This window comes from Pelophylax lessonae, assembly GCF_965119305.1.
Source record: "Pelophylax lessonae genome assembly, chromosome: 1".
In the NCBI taxonomy this organism is placed as follows: Eukaryota; Metazoa; Chordata; class Amphibia; order Anura; family Ranidae; genus Pelophylax; species Pelophylax lessonae.
In genome coordinates, this window is record NC_138768.1 from 109,439,069 (window position 1) to 109,462,649 (window position 23,581).

Below are 23,581 nucleotides of genomic sequence, written 5' to 3' on the forward strand. Positions count from 1 at the left end.
GGCGGCGCGCGCTCGCTCCCTAAACCCTCACAGGCGAGCGACGTAGACCTACGTCACTTTGCCTGTGAGGGGCTGACCGCCCACGTAGATAGTCGTGCGGCGGTCGGCAAGTGGTTAAAGCATGTTCTACAGCACAGTGCTTGTGTTGTGTAATTTGGCCCATTTTTTGTCTAAAAAACCTGGCTGTTCCTGCCAGTTTCTGCCCTCCCCCCTGTACACTGACCACGGTGTATCATGGCTGCTGACCCCTGAGACCGTGGTCAGTGTACGTGCCTCCGTCATCCGCAGCCCTGCTCTCCTATGTTGCCTCTGTCCTTCTCCCCCCTCCCCTCCCTGCCTGTCAGCTCCGTGTCACGGCCCGCCCACCCCTTCTGCTGCTCGAATACCTGTTGATATGTTATATAATCCTGTTTGTTTCCTAAGCCTGTGTGGCTCTGTCTCTGTGCAGGGGAACCTTGGCTCCGCCCCATGCAGCTGTCAGACGGGGAGAGGAGAAAGCCAGTCAGTCATGTGATCACCGAGCTGCACACTGAAATAAGGAATATACAGCATTTTTTTTTTTTATAAAACACAGAGACAGAGGTACACAGGCTTAGGAGACAAACAGGATTATGCAAAGTCCTGCAAGAGGCTTAACAACCACTTTCAGAAGCGTGACGGTCAGCTTGGACTCTTTCCAAAGATGCTACAACTGTGCTTGTACCTGGGCAGCCACAATTAGGCTTAGTTAGGAAAAAAGATGTTACTGCATGTTTTACATGTTGTGTCAAAGTTTAGGAAAGTTGTTTCTACTGGTCAAGGCATGGTCTGAAGTTACTCATGTGGGGTCCTGGTCTCCAAGGAACCAGAGTCTGAATTAGCACATTGGGGTCCGTGAAACTTCACTGCAATGCAAGTTTAGCCTGTGAGTCCAAGAGGAAAAGAAGTTGTCATGGGTACTCATAGGAGCAAACAGCAACCAGTCAGCGTGGTACCTGGTTAGGTGACAGGTCCTCCGGTTGCAAGGGGGTTCTGTGTTCCGACTCCCTCCCTAGCTGTCTGTTTCCGCTGGTCAACTGGAGCATACCAATGCTACAGAGATCTATGGCCTGATCACTAAATCCATGAATCATTTACTAAGGGTCATGTCTTGAATATACCTAATGTGAACTTACTTCATAGCACATGTACAAGGAGAAAATAACCATGACAAAGTTGTACAAAGCCATTATGCCTTTCAAATCAAAAGGTTTTCTGTTCTCCATCAGCCGGGGCCCCAACGACGAGACAAAATAAATATATGCCCCGATAATGATTGTCTGGGGGATTGGAGAGGACATGAGTGGCCAATCCTCCACACGTGGATCTAGAAAGAATAAAAAGAAAAACACTAATTTTAGGTTACATTCACAGTATAACAATAACATATACTACAAAAACAATAAAACAAAATCTTCACTAATTTTCATTTATTTTATTTACCGTCAAGCCCTGAATCACCTGCTGGAGGTACTGTGGTTCCCAGAGCTGAAGGGCATAGTTCTGTGGCCACCAGCAGCTGTAAAAGTGTATACATCATTCCTTGATTTGCATCTATGGTTTAGTGTTTTGCCCGATCCTGATTCCTGCAGTGATCATGTACCCTGCTACCTCTCATCTGCTCCCCTTTGGTCTTGATCCCAGTCCTAGTTCCCCCTTCCAGACTGTTCCTTGAACCTCAGGTTTTACCCTGTCATTCTGTGCTTCCTTTTTTTTTGTATATTCTGTATGATAGTTAGGTTTGCTAGTTGGGTTTTTACCAATATGTGACCGAGGCGGGTATCAGACCCCTGGCCTTCTCATCCAGCTCATGACCAACGACCAAGCAATCTCACACCCTGCTGTCACTTGCGTAACAATGCCACTCTCATCTGCACCCGGCACACAGATTGTCCAGCTTGCGGGACCACAATCTAGATGCCAGCAGACTGAGAGCGATTGTCACCGGGCTAATTAAACAATTAACCCTTTCTCTGCCACCACCTCTACGTTATAATGAGCCCAGAGGACGCTCGTAATTTTAGAAATACTAATTATGACTTTAGAATAACCATCTGTAACACACACTGTCACCTCAGACAAGAATGTTCAGATGGGTTATCCTAAACAGTAGCACTCTTTCAGGAGGCAGGTTCTTTTGGGTCAGTTTGCGTTTAAGAGCTTAGAGACAAAGTTAACACTTTTCAAAATAAGGTTTAATCATAAGAAAGGTGAAGATTGGTGCAAATAAAAAAAAAATTTACAGAAAAATGGGATACAAAGAAAGAGAGATACAATACAGCAATTTAGAAATATGAAGATTAAGAGTGAATATACTTGCATTTAAAAAGTCCTGGTTTTGTCACTTGGTTAATGTTTAGTTATATTTTCACGTTTGCTTTGTATATTGTTTGCTATTGTTGGATAGGGTTTTGTTTCATTGTTAACCGGTTGCCGACCGCCGCACGACTATATACTGCGGCGGTCAGCCCCGGCCAGGCAGAGTGACGTATCGGTACGTCACTCGCCTGTCACTGACTTGCGAGCCTATTGCGGGCGGGCGCGCGCCCGCCGCGGCTCGTTCACAGACAAGTCAGTGCGTGTGACCGGCGGACTCGATGTCCGCCAGTCACACTGCGATCGCTCCTGTGAAGGGAGAAAGACAGAGCGGCTTGTGTAAACAAGCTGCCTGTCAGTTCTCCCTGTGTAAAAGTGAAGATCTGTCCGTTCTACTATGTAGAACGGTTGATCTTTGCTTTTACACCAATAGGAATGTCCCTGCACAGTTAGAATCACGCCCCTAGGACACACTTAACCCCTCCCTGTCCAATAAAGTTAACCCCTTCCCTGCCAGTGTAATTTTTGCAGTAACAGTGCATATGTATAGCACTGATTACTGCAGTAATGTCACTGGTACCCCCAAAAGTGTCAAAAATGTCAGTCAAGGGTCCGATCTGTCCGCCGCAATGTCGCAGTACCGAAAAAAAAATCGCAGATCGCCGCCATTGCGCGTTAAAAAAAAAAAACACCAAAAATGACAAAAATCTTTCCCTTTGTTAGTAAACGCGATAACTTTTGCGCAAACCAATCAAAATACGCTTTTTGCGATTTTTTTTTACCAAACATAGGTAGCATAAAACAAATTGGCCGAAAAATGTTAAAAAATTTTGATTTTTACTTTTTTTTTTGGGGAATTTCATGTAAAAAAATGTGAAAAATATTGTTATTTTTGCAAAATTTACGCTCTTTTTTTGTTTATAGCGCGTGATCAGAAAATCGCACAGCTGATCAAATACCACCAAAAGAAAGCTCTGTTTGTGGGAAAAAAAGGACGTCAAATTTGTTTAGGTACAGCGTCGCACGACCGCGCAATTGTCCGTTAAAGTCACGCAGTAAAAAAATCGCAAAAAAAACCCTGGTCCTTTAGCAGCCAAATCCTCCGGGGCTTAAGTGGTTAATAAATCTTACTTGCTATAAAGCACCTGAAAAGTGCAGACAAGAGACAATTTTATCTGCACAGTAGTCTTTCTTGGATATTTAGACGCTTTGTCCTACTCAAAATGCCAACCACCAGCCTGAGCTTCAGCACAGAAGACTTTGGCCTCTATCACCTGGAAGGATTTCAAGGGTAAGCAAGGAGGAAGGCTGCTTATCAGAAAGCTCAGGGTGGGGAGGAGGTGGCTCTGTACACACTATGAGGATATAGAAAAAAGTTAAGGTGTGTAGACTCTGAAGAACTTAGCCCTACTCTTTTGCCTGCTGTGCACTTCTCCTTTGCCCACTGTAGAAGCACCATGTGATCAATCGTAAGACTTGTGGGCTTGGCATACTGTGGAGAATCTGCTGCTGGGTGACCAGTGGATTAGGTCTCTGGGAGATGCATAACACCTAGGAGAAAACAGTATATTTGGTTCAACTCCAGGAGAACACTGCAAACATCTATAGCCTCCCAAGATTCCTGGGTGATTTGATAACTATAGCTGTCAAAGCAATCTCCAAAAGTCACATGCACTTAGCTCACCAGACTTAACCTATATTAGAAATTAAACATTTCAGTGGATTGACTCTAAGATTTTAAGATATGAAAAATATCCAAAAATATTGTTTAGAAAAGTGATAAGGACACTGCACAAAGCAACGGTTCCTTTAATTCTGACCTATAGGACCTCCTTCCTTCTTCAGCCACCATTCTGTGTAGGTGCTTAGAAATTCATCTTGTATGCCCACTGTGCTGTCACAATTACAGTAATGTATTGTGTTCCGGACTGACAGGCCATGTTCAACATAGCTAGAGCATATACTTCCCCAAATTTTGCAATCATCTTTTCTTCTCCCTTTGCTCTCTACTACTTTCACTGTAATGTGAAGCAATATTTTCCCTTAAATCCTGACAGTTGACATGTTACAGCTGCTCATAATGACCAAAATCATTCTCTGTTGAAAAAAAAAACAAAACAAAAAACAAGATGGAGAGAAGGATTTTAGAGGTGAAGCAGCATTAATACAAATGGCCATACATTTCAACACAGAGCTTTTCTGTAGTAGTGAAAGCCTACATATGGAAAATTAAAGTGGTTGTGAAGACCTAACATTTTTTTACCTTAAAGGAGAAGTACAGCCAAAGCTCATTTGGCTGTGCTTGGGTGGATCATAGGAATGCAGTTTGTTCTGCAGAGTTGGTCCAACCTGGGGCAAGATCGTGACAATATGGTCGGATCCATCCACAACCCAGGACCGGCACCCTGCTCAGCCTCTCAGTGAGCCACTGAGAGCCTGAGCCAGCCTCTCCTGCCCCCTCCACAGCCCAGTGCTCCAGTGAGTGCGGGGGGGGGGGGGAGGGGAGCAGAGTAAAGAGCCGGTGACTAACAGTCACCAAGCTCACAAAGCTGTGAAAACCGAGCATTCAGCAATTCTCAGTTTTAGAGCCGGCGGGAGACAGATGCAGCATCCACCTAGGTTAATAGGATTCTTGAAAAAAACAAATCCTTAACTTCTCTTAATGCATTCCCAAGGGTCGATTGGCCATAAAATTATGGATTGTTTTACATCAATTGGAAGCACTGGGATACTTTGTTGATAAATATGATTACATTTTGATTGATCAAATTATATTATATGGAAACAGAGATGTGATTGACAGCTTACGATCAAAAGTTACGACTATCCTTGGGTATGTTGGAGACTGGTTGAGATACGCAATTGGGGTGTGCAGGGGTGATTTTGCAACATGTATGGTATTTGTGACGAATCGATGCAATATCTATGCTGCATGGGTAACTGTTAAATTTGTTAAGATCTAAGCTTTATGTGGGGATGGTGATTCCTTTATTTGTTATGGTAGCTGTACTTTGTTTTGATGGTTATCGTGGTGTTGTGTTTTTCTCTCAATAAAACTTTTTTTCTGATTAAATGATTAAAAAAAAAAAAAAGTTACGACTATCCTAATTACTGATCGAAATCTAGTTCCCCGCGTGTGGCATATCAAATGATCAATCATTTATCAAAGAGTGTATGACTACCATTATTGTCCAACTCTAGAGGCCTGTTAAGGCTGGTGCCTATCTTTGGTTGGAGACTCGGCTTCAAAGAGGAGGGGAAAAACTATGAAAACGTTTGTATTTGCAAAGTGTGCATCTTCTAGGTTATACCTTTTTCCGTTAGAAAAAAGGTTAGAACCCATTTTACTGTTGTCCAGGGCTCTGTTAAAGGGATTTTTACAAATTTCTGTCCTAGTAACAATGGTTTTGCCAGATAGGAAGTAACAGGAACCTTAACAGCAATAGGAAGCTGATTGGGATCTAGCCTTCCCGTATTCAACTAAAAAAAATATTTTTATATTTGTGTCCAAGTGGTTGGAGATTTACCCTCATTTCCTGTCTGTCACCAGCACAGGAAGTGAGGAGAAATCTCTCCAAGGGCACTGGCTGGCATAAAGTACCCAATAGCCTATCAAAAAATTAAAAACATTTTGGCTACAGGATAACAGTAAGCCCCCAATGATCTATCAAAAATGAAAAACATTTTGGCTGGATATACACGTTAAGAAAGCTAAAAGGCAAGGTAGGCAGTGGCAGGAGTTATCAATGGCCGCACAGGTCCCTGTAAGTTCACGGGCTAGTCTCAGGCCACATCATTATGACTCCTGTTCCTAGCCCACTGTTGCTGCCCTTTAAAGGGCTTTCCTTTGTATAGCTGACAAACCTTCTCACATTTTTTCACTATTATTACTGGTTGTTCAAAAAATAACGGAGACAGCCAACAAGCTAACAGTGACCAAAGAGTAAGGAGGAATTCTGAAAACAGCACCAGAAAAATGATCATCAAAAGGGAAACTGCACCTCTGAGGAGAAATTAGATGTACCCTACAGAAACAAGGTCCATACAAGGTTTTTACAAGGTCCATCATGCTTTATTAGGCCTATATATAGGCTAGGATGCAAGACATACAATAAGAGGCAGTTCAACCACCTTCATGACATTGAGGTTGACTTTGTTGATGGACATCAGCCAGCACTGTATATAAACGTTATGAATCACTAATCCACCCAGTTATTCACATATCAGAGTTGGCTAATGGTAACATCGCCCTGTGAACACATTAAACTGCCTGGCAGGACTTCAACTTTACTCTAAATCCAGTCTCCTTGTATTAGCAACAAGGTGTGAACCAAATAAATAGAAGATATAGTACTTTCTTTTTGATTAAGACAGAAATCCAGCCAATAATAAATAAGATAAAAATTAACAGTCCAATAAAAGATAAACAATCACCAGCTTCTGCAATATTCCCCTTCAACCCAGAGATTTTTCCAACAGTAATTTTTATGTCCTCAATCTGATGGTCAAAATCACTCGCCCTACTTCCTCTGAGCCCAGGTCATCCTGGACCCTCCCAATTTTTAACTGGACAGTAAGTGAAAGGAAAAGCAGCAATGTGGTGAGCTCATCTCTGTCACATTGCATTCTCTTCTTATCAGAATGATTTTTGTCAGCACATGAACCAATAGGCTCCTTGTACAGCTTTTTTCTCGCACACACCAGCCCTCCTGTAAAAAGAATGGAGAGGCTGATACCAGGTCAATTCTAGGTACTTATTTTGTTTATTTTTAAAAAATATGTTTAAAGCGGAGTTCCACCCATTTTTAATACGTTGGATTACATAGATGTATGTAATCCCCTTTAAAACGACTTTTACCAATGGAAACTTTTTTTTTTTTGCTAGTAAATACCTTATTTTCTTGTTTATTCCTCCTCTCCTCACTTCCGAGTCCGATCGGCGATGACGTCATTCGGCGATTCGCAGTGTGTGCTGGGATGTATTCCATGCCAGAAATCTCGCAGTATTACCCAGGAGCTGAGCTGTACTGTGTGTAATGAGGCCGTTACCTGCCCGCCTCCGCCCCGCCTCCTCTCAGTGAGCGAGGACTTTATGTATTGTATTCAGGCTGTTCTCTGCCCCGCCTCCGCCCCGCCTCCTCTCAGTGAGCGAGGACTTTATGTATTGTATTCAGGCTGTTCTCTGCCCCGCCTCCGCCCCGCCTCCTCTCAGTGAGCGAGGACTGAAAGCATTGTATCCTCACTGAGCTCACTGAGAGGAGGCGGGGCAGAGAACGGCCTGAATACAATACATAAAGTACAACTCACTGAGAGGAGGCGGGGCGGAGACGGGACAGGTCACGGCCTCAATACACACAGTACAGCTCAGCTCCTGGGTAATACTGCGAGATTTCTGGCATGGAATACATCCCAGCTCACACTGCGAATCGCAGAATGACGTCATCGCCGATCAGACCCAGAAGTGAGGAGAGGAGGAATAAACAAGAAAATAAGGCATTTACTTGCAAAAAAAAAAAAAAAAGTTTCCATTGGTAAAAGTTGTTTTAAAGGGGATTACATACATCTAAAGTTACGAAAATGGGTGGAACTCCACTTTAATGAGGTGTTAGTCTACATTTTACACTTCTGCTTTGTGCATTCAGGTGATTTTAAAAGGGTTTGCTTTTGCTTTTTAGCACATTATAGGAGTGATGTGCTGTACAGGATCTTTTTGCAGGACCTTGCGTTTTTGGCCGCATAAACTTTTATTATAGGGGGCCTGATCGCATTTCCACATATTTTTTCAGACACTCCTATTGAATTCTATAGGACCAAACATGACAAAATCTGCCTGAAAAGACTCTCCTGTACTTTTTCAAGCAACAGGCACCTGAGTGCTCAGGTGTGAACAGGCACTATTCAAAACAATTGGACTGAAGAGTTATGCAGCTTTGAACTGCAAAGTGCTGAAGTGTAGATGGGGATTATAGCGCTGCAACAATCTGTCTTTTATGTCTGCCCAAAGTTCAGCTTTAGTGCTGGTTCACACCAACATGACTCTGAAGCCGACATCCCTGCGCAACTTCATCGCAGCTTGCATACGACTCCTTTAACAGATGTTAATGCAAGTCGTGTTGAAGTCACCCCAAAAATTAGTGCAGGAACCTTTTTCTAAACCGGAGCGAATAAAGTCACGCCAATCAGAACGGTTCCTTTGCCGTTAATGAGGCGCGACTTGTCAAGCATCTTTGTCGCATGAAAAGTCGGGCAGTGTGAACTGGGGTTTAAAGTGGAATTCAAGGCTATAGCTAACTAATCTTAAAAATTCTCCCTCCCCCCTCCTAACACCTATGCTGACTAAACTTTTTCAGAAAGATGTACTGTAAATACTTACCTATTTTCATGCCGCTTCTCAACAGTCACGTGATCTCCCCTGCATCAGCCAGCAATGGCTGCAGAGGAGAGAGCCCTTTCATCAACAGCTGGCAAAGCCATGAAGCAGCGACATCACCCATAGGCTCCTATGGCCCATCTGTTGGCGGATGAAGAAACCTCAGCCCTGATGCAAGCGGTGGGCTGTTGTAAGACGTAATACAAATATGGAAATGCCTTGATGGGTGGATGTCAGCCTGGAAGAGTGGACTTTGCTTGGCAGAATGCCCTAGGTAATACCCATATGTGGTGCTAAGTCTTCATGAAAGAGACATACTGAGGACGGGGGCTGGGAAAGAAAGCAACAGGAAATAAGGTGGGCCCTATACAAACTTCTAACGCACTTGTAAGTTTCTAACAGTGTGCAGGGAAATTTGTTAATAAATTCAGTACAGGAGCAGAACCTGTACAACTGGGCAAGACAGAAGATAAGTCTGGAGTTCAGCTTTAAACCAACCAGTGTCTACTACTTCATTAGAATATTTATAAAATTATACTTATCTGGAATATTTCTAGTCAGAAGGCTTGTAAAAAAAAGAAAATGGTACAGTCAGCGGGTAACCGGGGTGGTACTGACTATATAAAATTTGCAAATTAAAAAACATTCCTATAAAAAAGGATAGTGTACAGTGGCTGTAGATATGGGACGGTTAGTGTCACAAGGACAAATCAGATTCATAGTGAAGGTCACTTACCAGCATCTTTAATCCACTCGTCGTAAAGAAGTACTGCTCTGGAAGTTAGGTCATTAAAAGCCATGTTCAACTGGGTTCTGTAAGATAAACAAATCATATATTCTGACATTAATGGGATTGTAGATGATGGCAGAATAATTTCATATCTGTATAAGGCTCTGCAATTTCCAGCCTAAAGTACAAACTAAAGGCTCCTTTATGACAGTATAAACATGTGCCAAATCCAGTTACTATGTGATACAAAAGCCTTAAAAAAAGTATAACGAAAAACTTCCTTAAAGTGGTTCTAAAGGCAGAAGGTGTTTTAATGCATTCTATGCATTAGGATAAAAAAAAAAAAAAACCTGTGTGCAGCAGCCCCCGTAATACTTACCTGAGCCCCACCTCCATTCAGCGATGTTGCATGATAGACTTGGCAGTCTGGGACTCTCCCTCCTGATTGGCTGAGACACAGCAGCAGGCACCATTGGCTCTCTCTGCTGTCAGTCTATCAAAGTCAGTGAGCCAATGAGGAGAGGGAAGAGGCGGGTGCCCAGATAGCAAGCTGCTTGTTGTGGGGGCAGGAGGGGAGGGGAGGGGAGCCAGAAGCCCCGGTGAGGGACATGAGAAGAGGAGGGGGATCTGGGCTGCTCTGTGCAAAAACCACTGCACAGAGCAGGTAACTATAACATGTTTAGTATCACTTTAACCTTCCATGATTTGTACCAATCCTTCATTTGTGTCTCATGTGCTCCCCCTCCCAGACACTGCAGGTCACAGTCAAGGAAACCAATCTGTCCATCACCAACAGTCTTAATAATATATGTAATAGAAGTGAGGTGTCCTGCAATGAGTGGTCCCACCAAGATCTGTAAGAAGTCAGCTGATCTACCCATTTGTTATTTCATGGAGAAAAATAAACACTTGTTGGGCTACTGCTGAGACTTTACAACATGGAAAATCTTTGTATTCAATAAATGCTACTGGTGGCTCACGAACAATTAGGAGAAAACCTTTACATGATCCAACTGTCTGAAGAAAGGCCTAAAGCTGAAGTTGAGCTAGAAAACCTGGTTTCTCGCTACAATTTTAGTTCCATTACTTACCTCTAATGAAGTATGATGTGCAGGCTTCTGGATTCTCTTCACTGCATTGCTGCCCAGTCCTCTTCCTGCTGCTGAACTTCCAGTGCTGTGGGGGGTTAACAGCTTAAGGTCTTTGGGCTCTGGTGCACCGAAGAGGATCTGATGGGGACCTGCTGTCTCCACTGTTAAGAATGTATTTCCGCTGATTACACTGCCTGTAACTAGGGATGGGCCCGTATTTGGAATGTAGTCCCAACCCACCTAAGCAATCCCGCCAGGAAGCCAGCACTGCACACCACCAATCATAGGCTTTGAGGCATTTCACGGCCCACAGCTGCACATACACATGCTGCCTATGATTGGCGTTGTGCAGTGACGGAATCCTCACGGGATTGCTCAGGTGGGTTGAGACTACGATCCAAACACGCCTAAGCCCATCCATACTTGTAACATGATCTATGATTGGGAGAGAGTCTGATCAGTCACAGGAATCTCTCCGTCATTCACAAATCATGCTGAAGCCAGTGTTAACAATGAAAAAACTTTTTTTAATGGAGGGGAGGACAGAAGGGACATGTCCCCGTCAGATCATCTTTAGTGCAGCTGATGCTGAAAATTCAGCAGCAGGACAGGGCAGCCCTGCAATGAAGATTTCTACAGAATCCAGCAGCTTACATATACAGCAGCCTGCCTGGGACACACTTTATTACAGGACTAAAAGAGGAGAGGGACCTTCCGGCTTGTTATCGGCGCTCAGTTTAAAAACCTGCATTTCTGATCGTATGGGGGTGCAATAGTGTGTATGAAATGGGCAGCTTGCATGTCTGGAAAGGCACCATCAATGCTGAAAACTATATCCAGGTTTTAAAGCAGCATATGCTCCCATTCAAATATTTTTTTTCCAGGGAAGGCCTTGCATATTTCAGCAGGACAATGCTAAACCGCATACTGCATCTATGACAACAGCCTGGCTTTGTAGAAGAAGAGTTCGGTGCTTAACTGGTCTGCCTGCAGTACAGACCTTTCACCAACTGAAAATATTTGGTGCTTCAGAAAACAAAACACACAACAAAGACGACCCAGGACTGTTAAGCAGCTAGAATCCTATATCAGGCAAGGATGGGACAACATTCCTCTCCCAAAACTTCAGCAACTGGTTTCAGTTTCCAAACAAACAGAATGTTGCTAAAAGAAGAGGGGATGCAAACATGGCTCTGTCCCAACTTTGAGACATGATGCAGCCATCAATTTCTAATTGACCTTATTTTTTTCTTAAAATTGTACATTTCCCAGTTTAAACTTTTGATATGTTTTCCATTTTATTTTTTGAATAAAAAAGGGATTTTTGATTCGCTGTAAAATCCATTTCTCTGATGTTCATCAGCTCCTGATTTTCTTGACCATTGGGTTTTACTGCCCCCTACAGGAGTAGGACACTAGGAAGAAAAAGAACTTGACTACGCCTATGGGCAGTCCCAGTAGGTATTCTCCCCCTCTCTGCTATAGCTACTCGTTTTACAAGCAGTGTCAGAAGTAATACAACTCCATAGAGGGGTGGGTGCTGTGTCCATCAATGAACATCAGAGAAATGTATTTTACGGTAAGTCAAAATTCCCATTTTCTCTTTTGTTCATTGACGGACACAGCTCCTGATCTTCTTGACCATTGGGACGTCCCAAAGCAGTGTCAAACATGAGGGGTATGAATAACAAGAAAAAATTCCCAAGGCTAAACTGTAGCTAACCAGGTAACAGGAGCTCAACCAAAACAACTGGAGCCCACCTGAAAAAACATTACACCCCAAAGAGGGAACAAGCCCCCTAAACTGCAGTCTGCAAAAACCTTGCGGTCTGAGTCACCATCTGTCTGATCAATTTAGAAAGAAGAAGAAGCGGATAGTCCTTTTCGAGGCCCATCTGTAAGCACAAATAGTGAGTCTGACTTACTAAAAGACTCTTTGGCTGCAAGGTACACCCGAATAGCCCTAACCACATCCAGGGAATGCAACACAATTTCCTTAAGATGTTTTGGCCTAGGACACAGAGAAGGCAACACAATGTCCTCTTTCAGATGGAAATCGGAGACCACCTTTAGAAGGAACGACGGACAGGATCGAAGAACCACCTTATCCTTTGTGGACCACCAAATAAGGGGAACGACAAGACAACGCCGCCAAGGTGATAGCCACCAAAAAGGCCACCTTCTGGGATAGTCTAAGCAGGGGAATCTCCCGAATATTTTCAAAGGGAGGCTTCTGTAGGGCCGAAAGCACCAAGTTGAGATCCCAAGGTGGTAGTGGGGACCGCACCAGTGGAGTCAAATGTTGAACCCCCTGAATAAAATTACGCACTATGGGGCGCTTGGCCAAGGGTTGTTGAAAGAAGACCGCCGAGGCCGACACCTGACCCTTAATGGTACTCAAGGCCAATTTCTGCACAACCCCCCATTGAAGGAAGGTAAAGTCCCGAACCACCGAAAAAGAGCAAGGGTGAACACCAAGCGACTCACACCACTAAATTTACGCTTTCCACGAACGATGGCAGATCTTCCTGGAAGTAGACTTCCTAGCTTTCAGTAATGTGGGAATCACCGACCCAGACAAACCTCTATTCTTTAGCACCTGGCTTTTAACAACCAAGCCGTCAAAGCCAGCAACAGGATGGGAGGTCGGCCCTTGGGACAACAGATCCTCCCTGAGAGGTAGACTCCAAAGGGCGTCAGCGACCAGCCGCACCAGGACGGCGTACCAAGACCGGCGAGGCCAATCCAGGGCCACTAGAATGACCAGAATTAGTTCTGCCTTGATCCTGTGTAGGAGTCTCAGCAGAAGCTTGAGAGGAGGGTAAGCGTAAAGAAGACGATACTGGACCCAGGGGGCCACCAGTGCATCTGTTGCGTCTACAAGTGGATCCCGTGACTGTGCCACAAACCTGTGCACCTTCCTGTTGAGCCGGGACGCCAACAGATCCACCTGGGGGGTGCCCCACCAGAGACACAGATGATGAAACACCTCCGGATGAAAAAGACCACTCCCCTTGGTCCAACAGCTGCCGACAGATAATCTGCCTGTCAATTTTCCACCCCTGGAATGTGTAGGCGGAGAGGGCCGGAACAAAACGCTCTGCCCACCGAAGAATGCCGGCTACCTCCAGAGCTGCCAACACACTTCTTGTTCCACCCTGGTGATTAACATAAGCCACAGTCTGGGATTGTCACCAGACACCCATGAAGGCGATCTGTCCAGTGATTCAGGCAGAGACTGAAGGCTCGGGGTTCCTGGACATTGATTGGGAATCTGTACTCTTCCAGTGTCCAAACCCCTTAAGCGGAGTGCCGATCCAGCACACCTCCCCACCCGGATAGACTGGCATTCGTGGCGACCACTGTCCAAAACAGAGGGAGAAAAGATTTTCCCTGACCAAGAGCTGGAGAGTGAAGCCACCAGATCAGAGACCTTTTTGTTTTGGGGCTTAGTCGGATCTGATTGTCCAGAGACTTTGGACACTTGTCCCATTTGGTTAAGAGCTCCCTTTGGAGGGACCTCATATGGAACTGTGCAAACAAGACGGCCTCAAAAGGTAGAAACCATCAGTCCCAGCACCCTCGTCCGGAGGGACGACCACCTGCTGGAAAGCAAGAGATGAATCGCAGCATGCAACTTCTGGAGCTTGTCCAGAAGAAGGAACACTCTGGCAAGAGCAGAGTCAGAGTCAGACCCAGATTGTCCAGTTTTGTAAGAGAAACCAGAGCAGACTTCTGAAAATGCAGAAGCCAGCCAGACTACCTCAGAGTCCGTATAGTGACGTCCATGTTGTCCATCAGATAAGTAAGAGACTTTTCTTGCAAGAGAAGGTTGTTCAGGTAGCCCAGCACTGCGATTCCTCTCTGACGTAACACCACCAGCACCGGAGCCAAAACCTTTTTGAAGACCCGAGGAGCAGAGACGAGACCAAAGGGTAACGCCACAAACTGATAATGCTTCTCTCCCACGGCAAAGCAGAGAAAGCGTTGGTGACAGATACATATTGGAGTGTGTAAGTAAGTGCCTTTGATGTCGATAAAGGCAAGGAAATCCCCCTGATGCAAGGATGCCACCACCATGCAAACAGACTCCATTCTGAACTTCTGTACCCGCACAAAGCAGTTCAGGGCCTTGAGATCCAGAATTAGACGCATCTTGCCTTCTTTCTTCGGGACTGTGAATAGGTTTGAATAAAACCCCTTAAAACGTTCCGGAGATGGAACCGGAACAATTACCCCTTGAAGTAACAGGTCTTGCACCACCCCAAAGAGGGCTTGTAATTGGTCCAGGGACAGAAGCACATTGAAAGGAAAGAACCTCTCTGGAGTGTAAGAACGAAAATAGATCTTGTAGCCGGACCGTATCACTTCGTGGACCCACTTGTCTTGCACCCAGGAGGTCCACGGTTCCAGAAACCAGCAAAGATGTCCCTCCACCCCACGCACGGGTGAGGGAGCACCTTTATGCAGAAGGATCCTTGTGTGCAGGTCTGGAGAACCCCGCTTTAGACTTGCCAGACCAAGTTCGCTTGAATCCTCCCGAAGAGGCCTTGAAAGGCTTTGAACCCTTGTCAGCCGAGCCTGAGGGATGAAAACACTTCCTGTGAGCCGAGAAGGACGGGCCACATCTGCGACGAGGTTACCCTTGCTAGCCTGCGGAAGAAAGGTGTTCCCCCCTGTGGGACACTTAATGTCATCCAGGGTAGCCAAAACAGGAGGAGATCTCCTTGAAAAGGAAAATCAGTTAGGGCTTTTTTAGAGGTCTGGTCCACAGACCAACATTTGAGCCACAAAACTCGCCTAAGGACCACTGCCGAAACAGACAGCCTATAAATCAGGGGAGCCATATCCAAAGAGGCATCACAGATAAAATGCAGCCCCTGGACAAACTGGTCCGGCAGCTCCGCAAAGGCAGGGGGGAGCTGCTTACCCTCCAGGTCACGGCGTAAAAGCTTAGCCCACTCGGTCAGCGTTTGTAACACCAGGGCAGTGCTGAGCCGGCCACAGTGAACACACTGCAGGTCACAGCCTCCGCCTTATTTCTACCAGAATCATGGTTGCCCTATTCAACCTGGAAACTGGGGGAATCCACCACTGGTGGAACAGTCCACTTCTTAAGGAGGGACTCTTCAAATGGGTACCTCATTGCCAATCGCTTAGGGACCACAAAAAGGAACGTTTTGAACGTTCCCTCTTTTTTGCGACAAATCTATCAAAATAGGAAGGAAACACCTTCGCTGCTCTAGATGGCTTGTGAGTGCCAAAGGGAACCGGTGCCTCCGCCGCAGGTCAGCTGCATCCTCCACTTTTAAAGTCTTACGCACAGACACAATCAGTGCGTCCACCAGCGCCTTTTTGTGCGCGGCTACAGGAGTGGAGGAATCATCCTCACTATCTGAAAACTCAGGGCGCGAGGCCACAGACCTCCAGGGCAGGCCCCGTCCGTGGCGGCCAGATCAAATTCAGAATCTGAGGAGACAGATGAAGCAGGGGAAGGCAGGGGGCGCTTTTTACTACCCCGCCGCCCAAAAGCCACCTCCACCCAGGACAAAATGGACTCCAGGACCGCCATCAGTGCATCAATGTATGGTTGGGACCCGGAGGGCCCTGCAGGCTCTGAGAGGGGGTCAGGTGGGGAAATGTGCTCCAAGGACTCTATGGAGGAACAAAGGTACCCCACAAAAGTGCAAAAAAAACACTGCCAAAGGACACCCCCACCACGCTGGTGACATCACCCTGTTGTCTCCCACAGAGCACCCCCCCGATGCTGCAGCAGAGAGAGGGAGAGGACCCCACCAGACACCCCACCAGGCAGTCACCGACAGCATCAGGATCAAAGCACTCCACGTGCGGTGTCTAGGAAGGAAAGAGGCCCAGGAGTCAGCTTCAGGGGATAAGGAGGGGCTTCCAAATCTAAAATGGATGCCCAGAAGGCTCCACAGTAATGGCCGCCATTCAATTCAATGCAAGATTAACGCAAAATGGCCACCATGGCCACACAAACTTAAGGGGGGGTCTAATGGGAAGGAGGGGAACCCGGGGGTCCGACCATCCCAGGGAGGGGCCCGTGTCCACCCCAAAACCCTCCAGGGGGAGAGGGGGGGGGATAGCTACTCACCATACAAGGAACCAGGCAGGCACTGATCCAGACTGAACCGCCTCACCATCGAAATGGGGGGGCTGTCGGCCAGGAGGAATGCTGCGAGGCAGGCCGAGACCCAGTAGTATGCGACGTTGCGAGGCATTTAACTCGCAGGCCAGCCCCTGTCCAGTGGGGCTATGTCGCAGCCGACCTAGCGTGGAGCTGAGGTCTGCACGCGCTCGCTGCCCAGACTGGGGTGACTACTGGATCTAGATTATCCAGCCCATCGCCCAGTTGATTGTAGATCTCACAGGAAAAAACCAGGAGAAAAAAAAAAAATCTATCTAAAAAGAAAAAATTGCCAGGACCAGAGATCCCAGCAAGAAACTAGGTCCTTACTCCTGACTAGGCTGAAAAAAACTGGAGTACCTAAAGCAGATAGGGAGTATACCTCCTGGGACTTCCCATAGGTGTAGTCAATGTTTTTTTAAGCCTAGTGTCCTACTCCTGTAGGGGGCAGTACAACCCAATGGTCAAGAAGATCAGAAGCCGTGTCCGTCAATGAAAGAGAAATATGGGTTTATGAGATTTTCAAATCACTGCATTCTGTTTTTATGTAGATTTTACACAGCGTCCCAACTTTTTTTGAAATTGGGGTTGTATAAAGGATTTATGACCTGCTTGACTGCTGAGAAGCATAGGCCTGAATCCCAACTGATAAGCAACCTTGCCCACATAAATAAACCACCTGAACAACCATCTAGTTGGAAAGGGCAGGGCCACATCTTTATTTAAATTGTACCACAGACAATTTTACAAGATAAACTATTCTAACCAGTGCCAATTGTACTGTGAGCACATTTTAACATTAGGAAAACCAAATCAAAAAGTGGCCTGTCCTTACTGGAAGTGCTGGACAGACATTAACTAATTCCAACTTCCAATCAAGGGTATAGCCCATTACAGCAACTTTTATCGCTTGAAAGTTCTGAAAGACAGCTGATAAAGCTGTGACAAAACCCCGTATATGGCAAAAATTTTACCTCAGAAACAACTTTTAACCTTTTTACGCTGCAGCCTCCCGGCCCATTAAAGGTTCATGATGCCGGGAGGGGTGGGGCTTAAGAGCACTTGACTGCCATGATCTGAAAACTGGTCGCTGCTTGCAATTGGGAGCTTTCAGTTAGGCGCCGGTAACTCTCAGGGGCGTGCCGCGTGCGTGCTCTCAGCACAGCTGTTTGGGCAGCAATTCACACAACTATGCGACCCCTCAGCGCTAAGCACCAGGTGCCGAGAGGACGCATATTTGTGTGCGGCCGGTGCCAAGGGGTTAACTGAGTTCAGGCTCCACCCCATCACCTCATGTCACGTAGCCAATCAGCCACTTTGCATACTGCGTGTTACCACAACCGGATCCTAGCCCTGCCTTCATCAATCAAGGCTTCCTTTTCCTAGGAGGGTAAAGGGGCCTTCACAATTGATTGGTTCCCCCAAACCCACTAAGTCAGGGTCATGTGTAGAATCCACAGGCATGAGATCTTTGCCCTATCTAGACAAAACTGGAATGTCGTCTAATAGGTAGCTTTACAGGCACAACTACATATAGTGATTATGTCATGCTAACCTTAAAGAAAAAAATAAAAAGGAACTAAGATCCCGCATGAAACTTCACACTGACATGCCTGAAATACACCCAACATTTTTTATATTTTTTTTCTACCCACAGCAAAATAGTTTACATTCCAAATTTCCTCCCTGAGCCATACTTCTGCTCGCTTACTGTACACAAGACACTTGTTACAATACTTATAATGTATATTTTGTCTGAATCCATTCTGGATTAGTATACAAAGTTTCCAAATCGGCTGTTTTGAAAGCAAATCTCTTGTCTGCTTCCAAGAGAAAATATAAAGGAGGAGAAAAATATCAATTGCAGATGTATCCCTCCGAGTTCATTTTAGAGCTGTGCAATTAAGCCGAACACGGGCCAAATGTTAGGTGGTATCAGCCGGTTCAAAATAAAAAAAAACGTCCGCCATTCAGCCCATGTGAATGGCAGCCGGTCCGGCCGGCCTCTGTCGATGTGCATGCTGAAAAACCAGTAGCAACTAGCTCCCTATCAGCGCTCCCAGCCAATGGCTGAGAGCGTTGACAGGTGTGTTTTGGCAGGAAGGAGGGGGGGGGGGGGTGCGTGCCCTGTCAGACCAGCAGGGGAGATCGCAGTACTAACAATGTATTGTTAGTACAGCAGCTCCGACCGGAGTTGTCAGGTTATTTTCATTCAACCCAGCAAAAACTAGTGGTGTGTATACTAGGCTTAAGGTGGAGTTCCTATTTAGCATCCATGGCCCCACTGGCAGCTGATCCCTGTGCCATTAATCTTTGGATATTTTTTTTTTGTTTAAAATACTTTTTTTGTTTAAAAATCCTGCCACTTCCGGCCCACCTCGCTGCTGCGAGGTATGTCATTTCTGCTCTCCCATTGGCTCCTGGGATATCAGTGTCATCAATCCCAAGAGTCAATGGGCATCCTCTGCTTCTGGTATTACATTATTTCAAAACCGAAAATGATGCAATGCCAGGCGGCACTTCCCATCCTTCTGGGTTGTGTTGCCAAACCAACTGGGCGGGAACTTTCACCGCCGCTGCCATTACTACGGCAACCTGCAATCAACAGTGTGTCATGCAGTGTCCTGACTGCGCAGGCGTGAGATCAGGAGGTGCTGACTGCGCAGGCGTGAGATCGGGAGGTGCAAGCTGGGTAGCCAGAAAGTATGAGTGGCCTTCAAATGCCCACAGTAAGAATGGCTGCTGTCTGCATACCAGGGATGCTGTAAATACATGAAGATTTATAAGCCACATCAATGATTACATTGTAAACAGTATCCACTTTCTATTGTGCCGTAGTAGCAAACAAAATCATGGGGGTGCTTTTTAAAAAAAATTGACAAGGAGACTGGAACTCCGCTTTAAGGCCCCTTGTACACATGGCAGTCCAGTTGCAATGAGTCCTTTCCAGCATTTTAGGTTTTGTTCACACTGTGCATACAATAATGCACGCCCATGCAGGCAGTCCCATTGAGGTCTACGGGGACATAGTCATTGTGTCCCAATATTACATCTCTACGGTATTGTATACCCAATGTGCACAAGGCCTTAGCCCTGGAGGGACAGGTGCAGTGTACAGCCCTGCCACAAGCAGCTTGTCAAAGTCTATGGTAGGCTGAAGCTGGAACACTGTCCTGAGTGGTACCGGTGTTTAGGGTCCTGTTGATTCAGGGATGAAAACCTGGAACTCAGGTCTTCTGTGCCCAAGCCCTGGTTTGTGGAAAGAACCTCATCGTCACCAGGTACCATATTGGGCGTATTGGGACATTAACTCTGTGTGGTACACTGAGGAGGCTGGAGTGCGAGATCGCAGAAGTGATCGCAGCTAACAGAATCGCTGCAGGGGACTAAAGAAATCCTGCTGGAGCAAGGAACTAGGTAAGTATTTACATAATAAAGGCTATTAAATGCACTTATATTTGCAGGAAAAAAATGTGAATTACCTACAAAGCATTGCACCAGCGAGCAGTGGATTGGGGGTCCAATGCCAGGCTCCTGCAGAGACTCTTCCCCCATCTCCCTGTCCTTACATAGGTACAGACTTTCAGATGGAGGCTTGGAGGAAGTAATAATGGACACCGAGTCCAAATGCCTCTGTGAAAGATGGGACTTGTAGTTCATTCATTAAAGATCTCTGTGAAGGAATGACACATTGGGGTTTATTTACTACAGTGCAAAATCAGGCTCCCTTCTGCATATAAACCAAGCAGCTTCTAACTTCAGCTTGCTTATTGCCAAAAAAAAAAACCTGGAAGCCGATTGGTTTCTATGCAGAAGGGAGCCTGATTTTGCACTCTACAGCTAAATAAATAAACTCCATTCTGTCATGGAAGGAAGGGCGCTCTGGGGGTGTGGGTATGCTTGGCACCAGGTTACATCCTATATATGGGTGTAACATGGTGTATGGGATAGAGCTAACCCTTAGGCCCCATTTACATTTCTCCCCTTCTGCTGTCATGCATTTTTCCTTTTGTTGTGTTTATGTTCTTGAATGCATATATTTTTACAGTGTTTTACATGCATTTAACATGTCTTTTTTCATGTGCTGCAAAGTGCACATAAAAACGACCAGGTGTCAACCAGGCCTCAATCCTCTGCCCCTAAACTAAACAAACATTTGACCCTTGCAGTGATAGGTGCTCTAAAACATAGGTAGATTTTTTTTTTTCTCCTGAAGTTGGTCTATAAATTTAACATACTTGAATCTGTTCAGCACCAAGAAACCGTCCTCTGTCAGATACAGAGTCCTCAGTTAAGTTATAGAACAATGGAGATTTATGAGGCCCCCTTGGTGCAGGCAGTATACCAGTACTAGTCGGTACCAGGGCCCTCAGTTTCCCTTAGCTCATTAGTCATGCATCCTTCCACAAGACATTTATTGTATATTTTAACCTTGTTGAGCAGATAAGGACATGACAAAATGGATAAAGTGATGAGAGGACAGCATTCTGGAACGGACATCTAGAAACCATCAATTCTCTACTTGCAGAAAACGTTATGCCTGAACATTCACAAGGATTCACTAAGCTTCTGCTCACATTAGCCCACACGCTTGGACTAATGAGCATTTTATCTTTTAACCACTTTAATACAGGGCACTTCCCTCCCTTCCCGCTCAAAGGCCAATTTTCCCCTTTTAGCGCTGTTGCATTTTGAATGACAATTGCGCGGTCATGCAACACTGTACCTACACCAAATTTATGTCATTTTCCCCCCACAAATAGAGCTTTCTTTTGGTGGTATTTGATCTTTTTTGTTTTTTTCCTTTTTGCTAACCAAATAAAAAAAGACTGAAAAGTTTGAAAAAAAAAAAAAAAGTTTTTTTGTTTATGTTATACAATTTTGTAAATAAATACGTTTTTTCCTGCACTGATGAGACTGCACTGACAGGCACTGATGAGGAGGCACTGATGGGGTGGCACTGATGGGGTGGCACTGATATGCAGCATTGGTGGGCACTGATAGGCGGCACTGCTGGGCACTTATAGGCGGCACTGACGGGCACTAATGGGCACTGATAGGCGGCACTGATCGGCACTGACGGGCGGCACTGATGGGCACTAATAGGTGGCACTGGTGGGCAATAATGGGCACTGGTGGGCGACACTAAAGGATGGCAATGATGGGCACTTGTGGGCAGCACTGATAGGGAGGGCACTGGTGGGCAGCACTGATGGGGAGGGCAATGGGGGGCTCCCTGAGCCCTGATTGCCATCCCTGGTGGCCATAGTGGGCATCCCTGGGGTCATAGTGGGCATCCCTGGTGGATCTAGTGGCATCCCCCCCGAGGGTCTGCACTGGTAATCGATCTGATTACCAGTGCCGACCCCCCCCCTGTCAGGGGAGCCGCCGATCGGCGCTCCTTTACTCGTGCCTGTCAGGCACGAACTAAGGAAAGCCGATCAACGGCTGTTCCTATTTACTATTGGACACGGCTGATCACATGGTAAAGAGCCTCCGTCAGAGGCTCTTTACCGAGATCGGAGATGCAGGGTGTCAGACTGACACCTCGCATCACCGATCGCCGCTCTGCGCTCCCCCAGGGGGCGCCCAGAGCTGTGTTATCCTGCCGCCGTCATATGACGTCTGGTCAGGATAACACAACCACATTCCCGCCGTCATTCTGTAATGGGGCGGGCAGGAAGTGGTTAATTCTTATGCCTCGTACACACGCAATGATTATCGGCCGACCGATCGTCCGACTTTTGTCCAGAGTGGCGTTTTGTTGGTTGGAATGTGCCTAGACTGCACACAAATTTTCTCGGCCAACAAAAATCTACTTCAGAAGTGATGTCATGTGCTGGTTTATTTTCCGTGTGTTTTTTCTTCTCTGAGCATGCCCAGTCTTGTTCATCAGATTTTTGTCTGCCGAAATCTGTACTGACTGACGGAAAATCGGCCGTTGTGACGGCCAACAAAAATTTTATAGTCTGCACACCAGATTTTTTTCGGCCGAAAAGTCGGAGTCGGTTGTCGTAAGCATCATACTAACAAGCCGAAAATCGGCCGATCGGGCGTTGGCCGGAAATTCCCGGCCAATAATCGATGTGTGTGTACGAGGCATTAGACTGCTTATACCTAAACCAACTCAGTATGGAGGTGGGGAATATTGACGTGGGAACTGCATAAGAGCAAACTTGTGGTCCTCCTACAACTGCAAGGACTATCACAGGTGCTACATGTGCCTGGGTGGTGGTACCAGCTTCACCATAATTACAGATTCATCTAATCTATAAAGGTTCCATGGTTTGATTCAGTCAATGCTTATGTTCATGCAAGCAGCCAATGCAAGTAATGTGTATAAATTAATTCAAAGGATAAGATAAAGACCTGGAGAGGCATATAACCCACAATGTTGTACAATTTCTTATAAACCCCCCATTTCTAATGAACAAGACATACATGGATGCCTTTTAGGCTACATAGACAGTTTTTTTATTATTCTTATGCACAAATGGAAATATCCTGTAATCGTCTGACTTGGATTTTAGAATTCTATATTTTCAGAGCAGACATTCACACTTTTGCATTACAGCAATGCGTGCTAAAATGCATGCCCTAATTCACATTACTACAAGAAGTGTTCCTCTTGCAGGTTGCAAAAAGAAAAACATTTTTTTTGGGGGGTTTACAACCTCTTTAAGTACTGAAGTTTGACGCCATTCCACAAGTGTGCGCAATTTTAAAGCGTGACATGTTGGATACCTACTTACTCAGGGTAACATCATCTTTTACATTATACAAACAATTGGGGCAAATAATGTGTTTTGTTTTTTTATTGATGAATATTTTTTTTCCAAAAGAAAATACCACGTAACACAAGAATTGCAACAACATTTTGTGTGTGCTTCTCTAACCACCTGGTT

The 23,581-nt window shown here is 45.7% G+C and overlaps 1 protein-coding gene across 1 annotated transcript in view; it reads right to left on the bottom strand.

Moving 5' to 3' along the window:
- The window catches only part of ELOVL7 (ELOVL fatty acid elongase 7), a 55,502-nt gene that overhangs the window by 17,470 nt on the left and 14,451 nt on the right, over positions 1-23,581 (bottom strand). The window contains exons 2-3 of the mRNA XM_082243551.1: positions 9,441-9,517; positions 1,155-1,345 (exon numbers count right to left, since the gene is read on the bottom strand). Of these exons, the coding sequence (XP_082099677.1) occupies positions 1,155-1,345; positions 9,441-9,504 (255 nt within the window). The 5' untranslated portion in view covers positions 9,505-9,517. The remainder of the gene's footprint in view (positions 1-1,154; positions 1,346-9,440; positions 9,518-23,581) is intronic.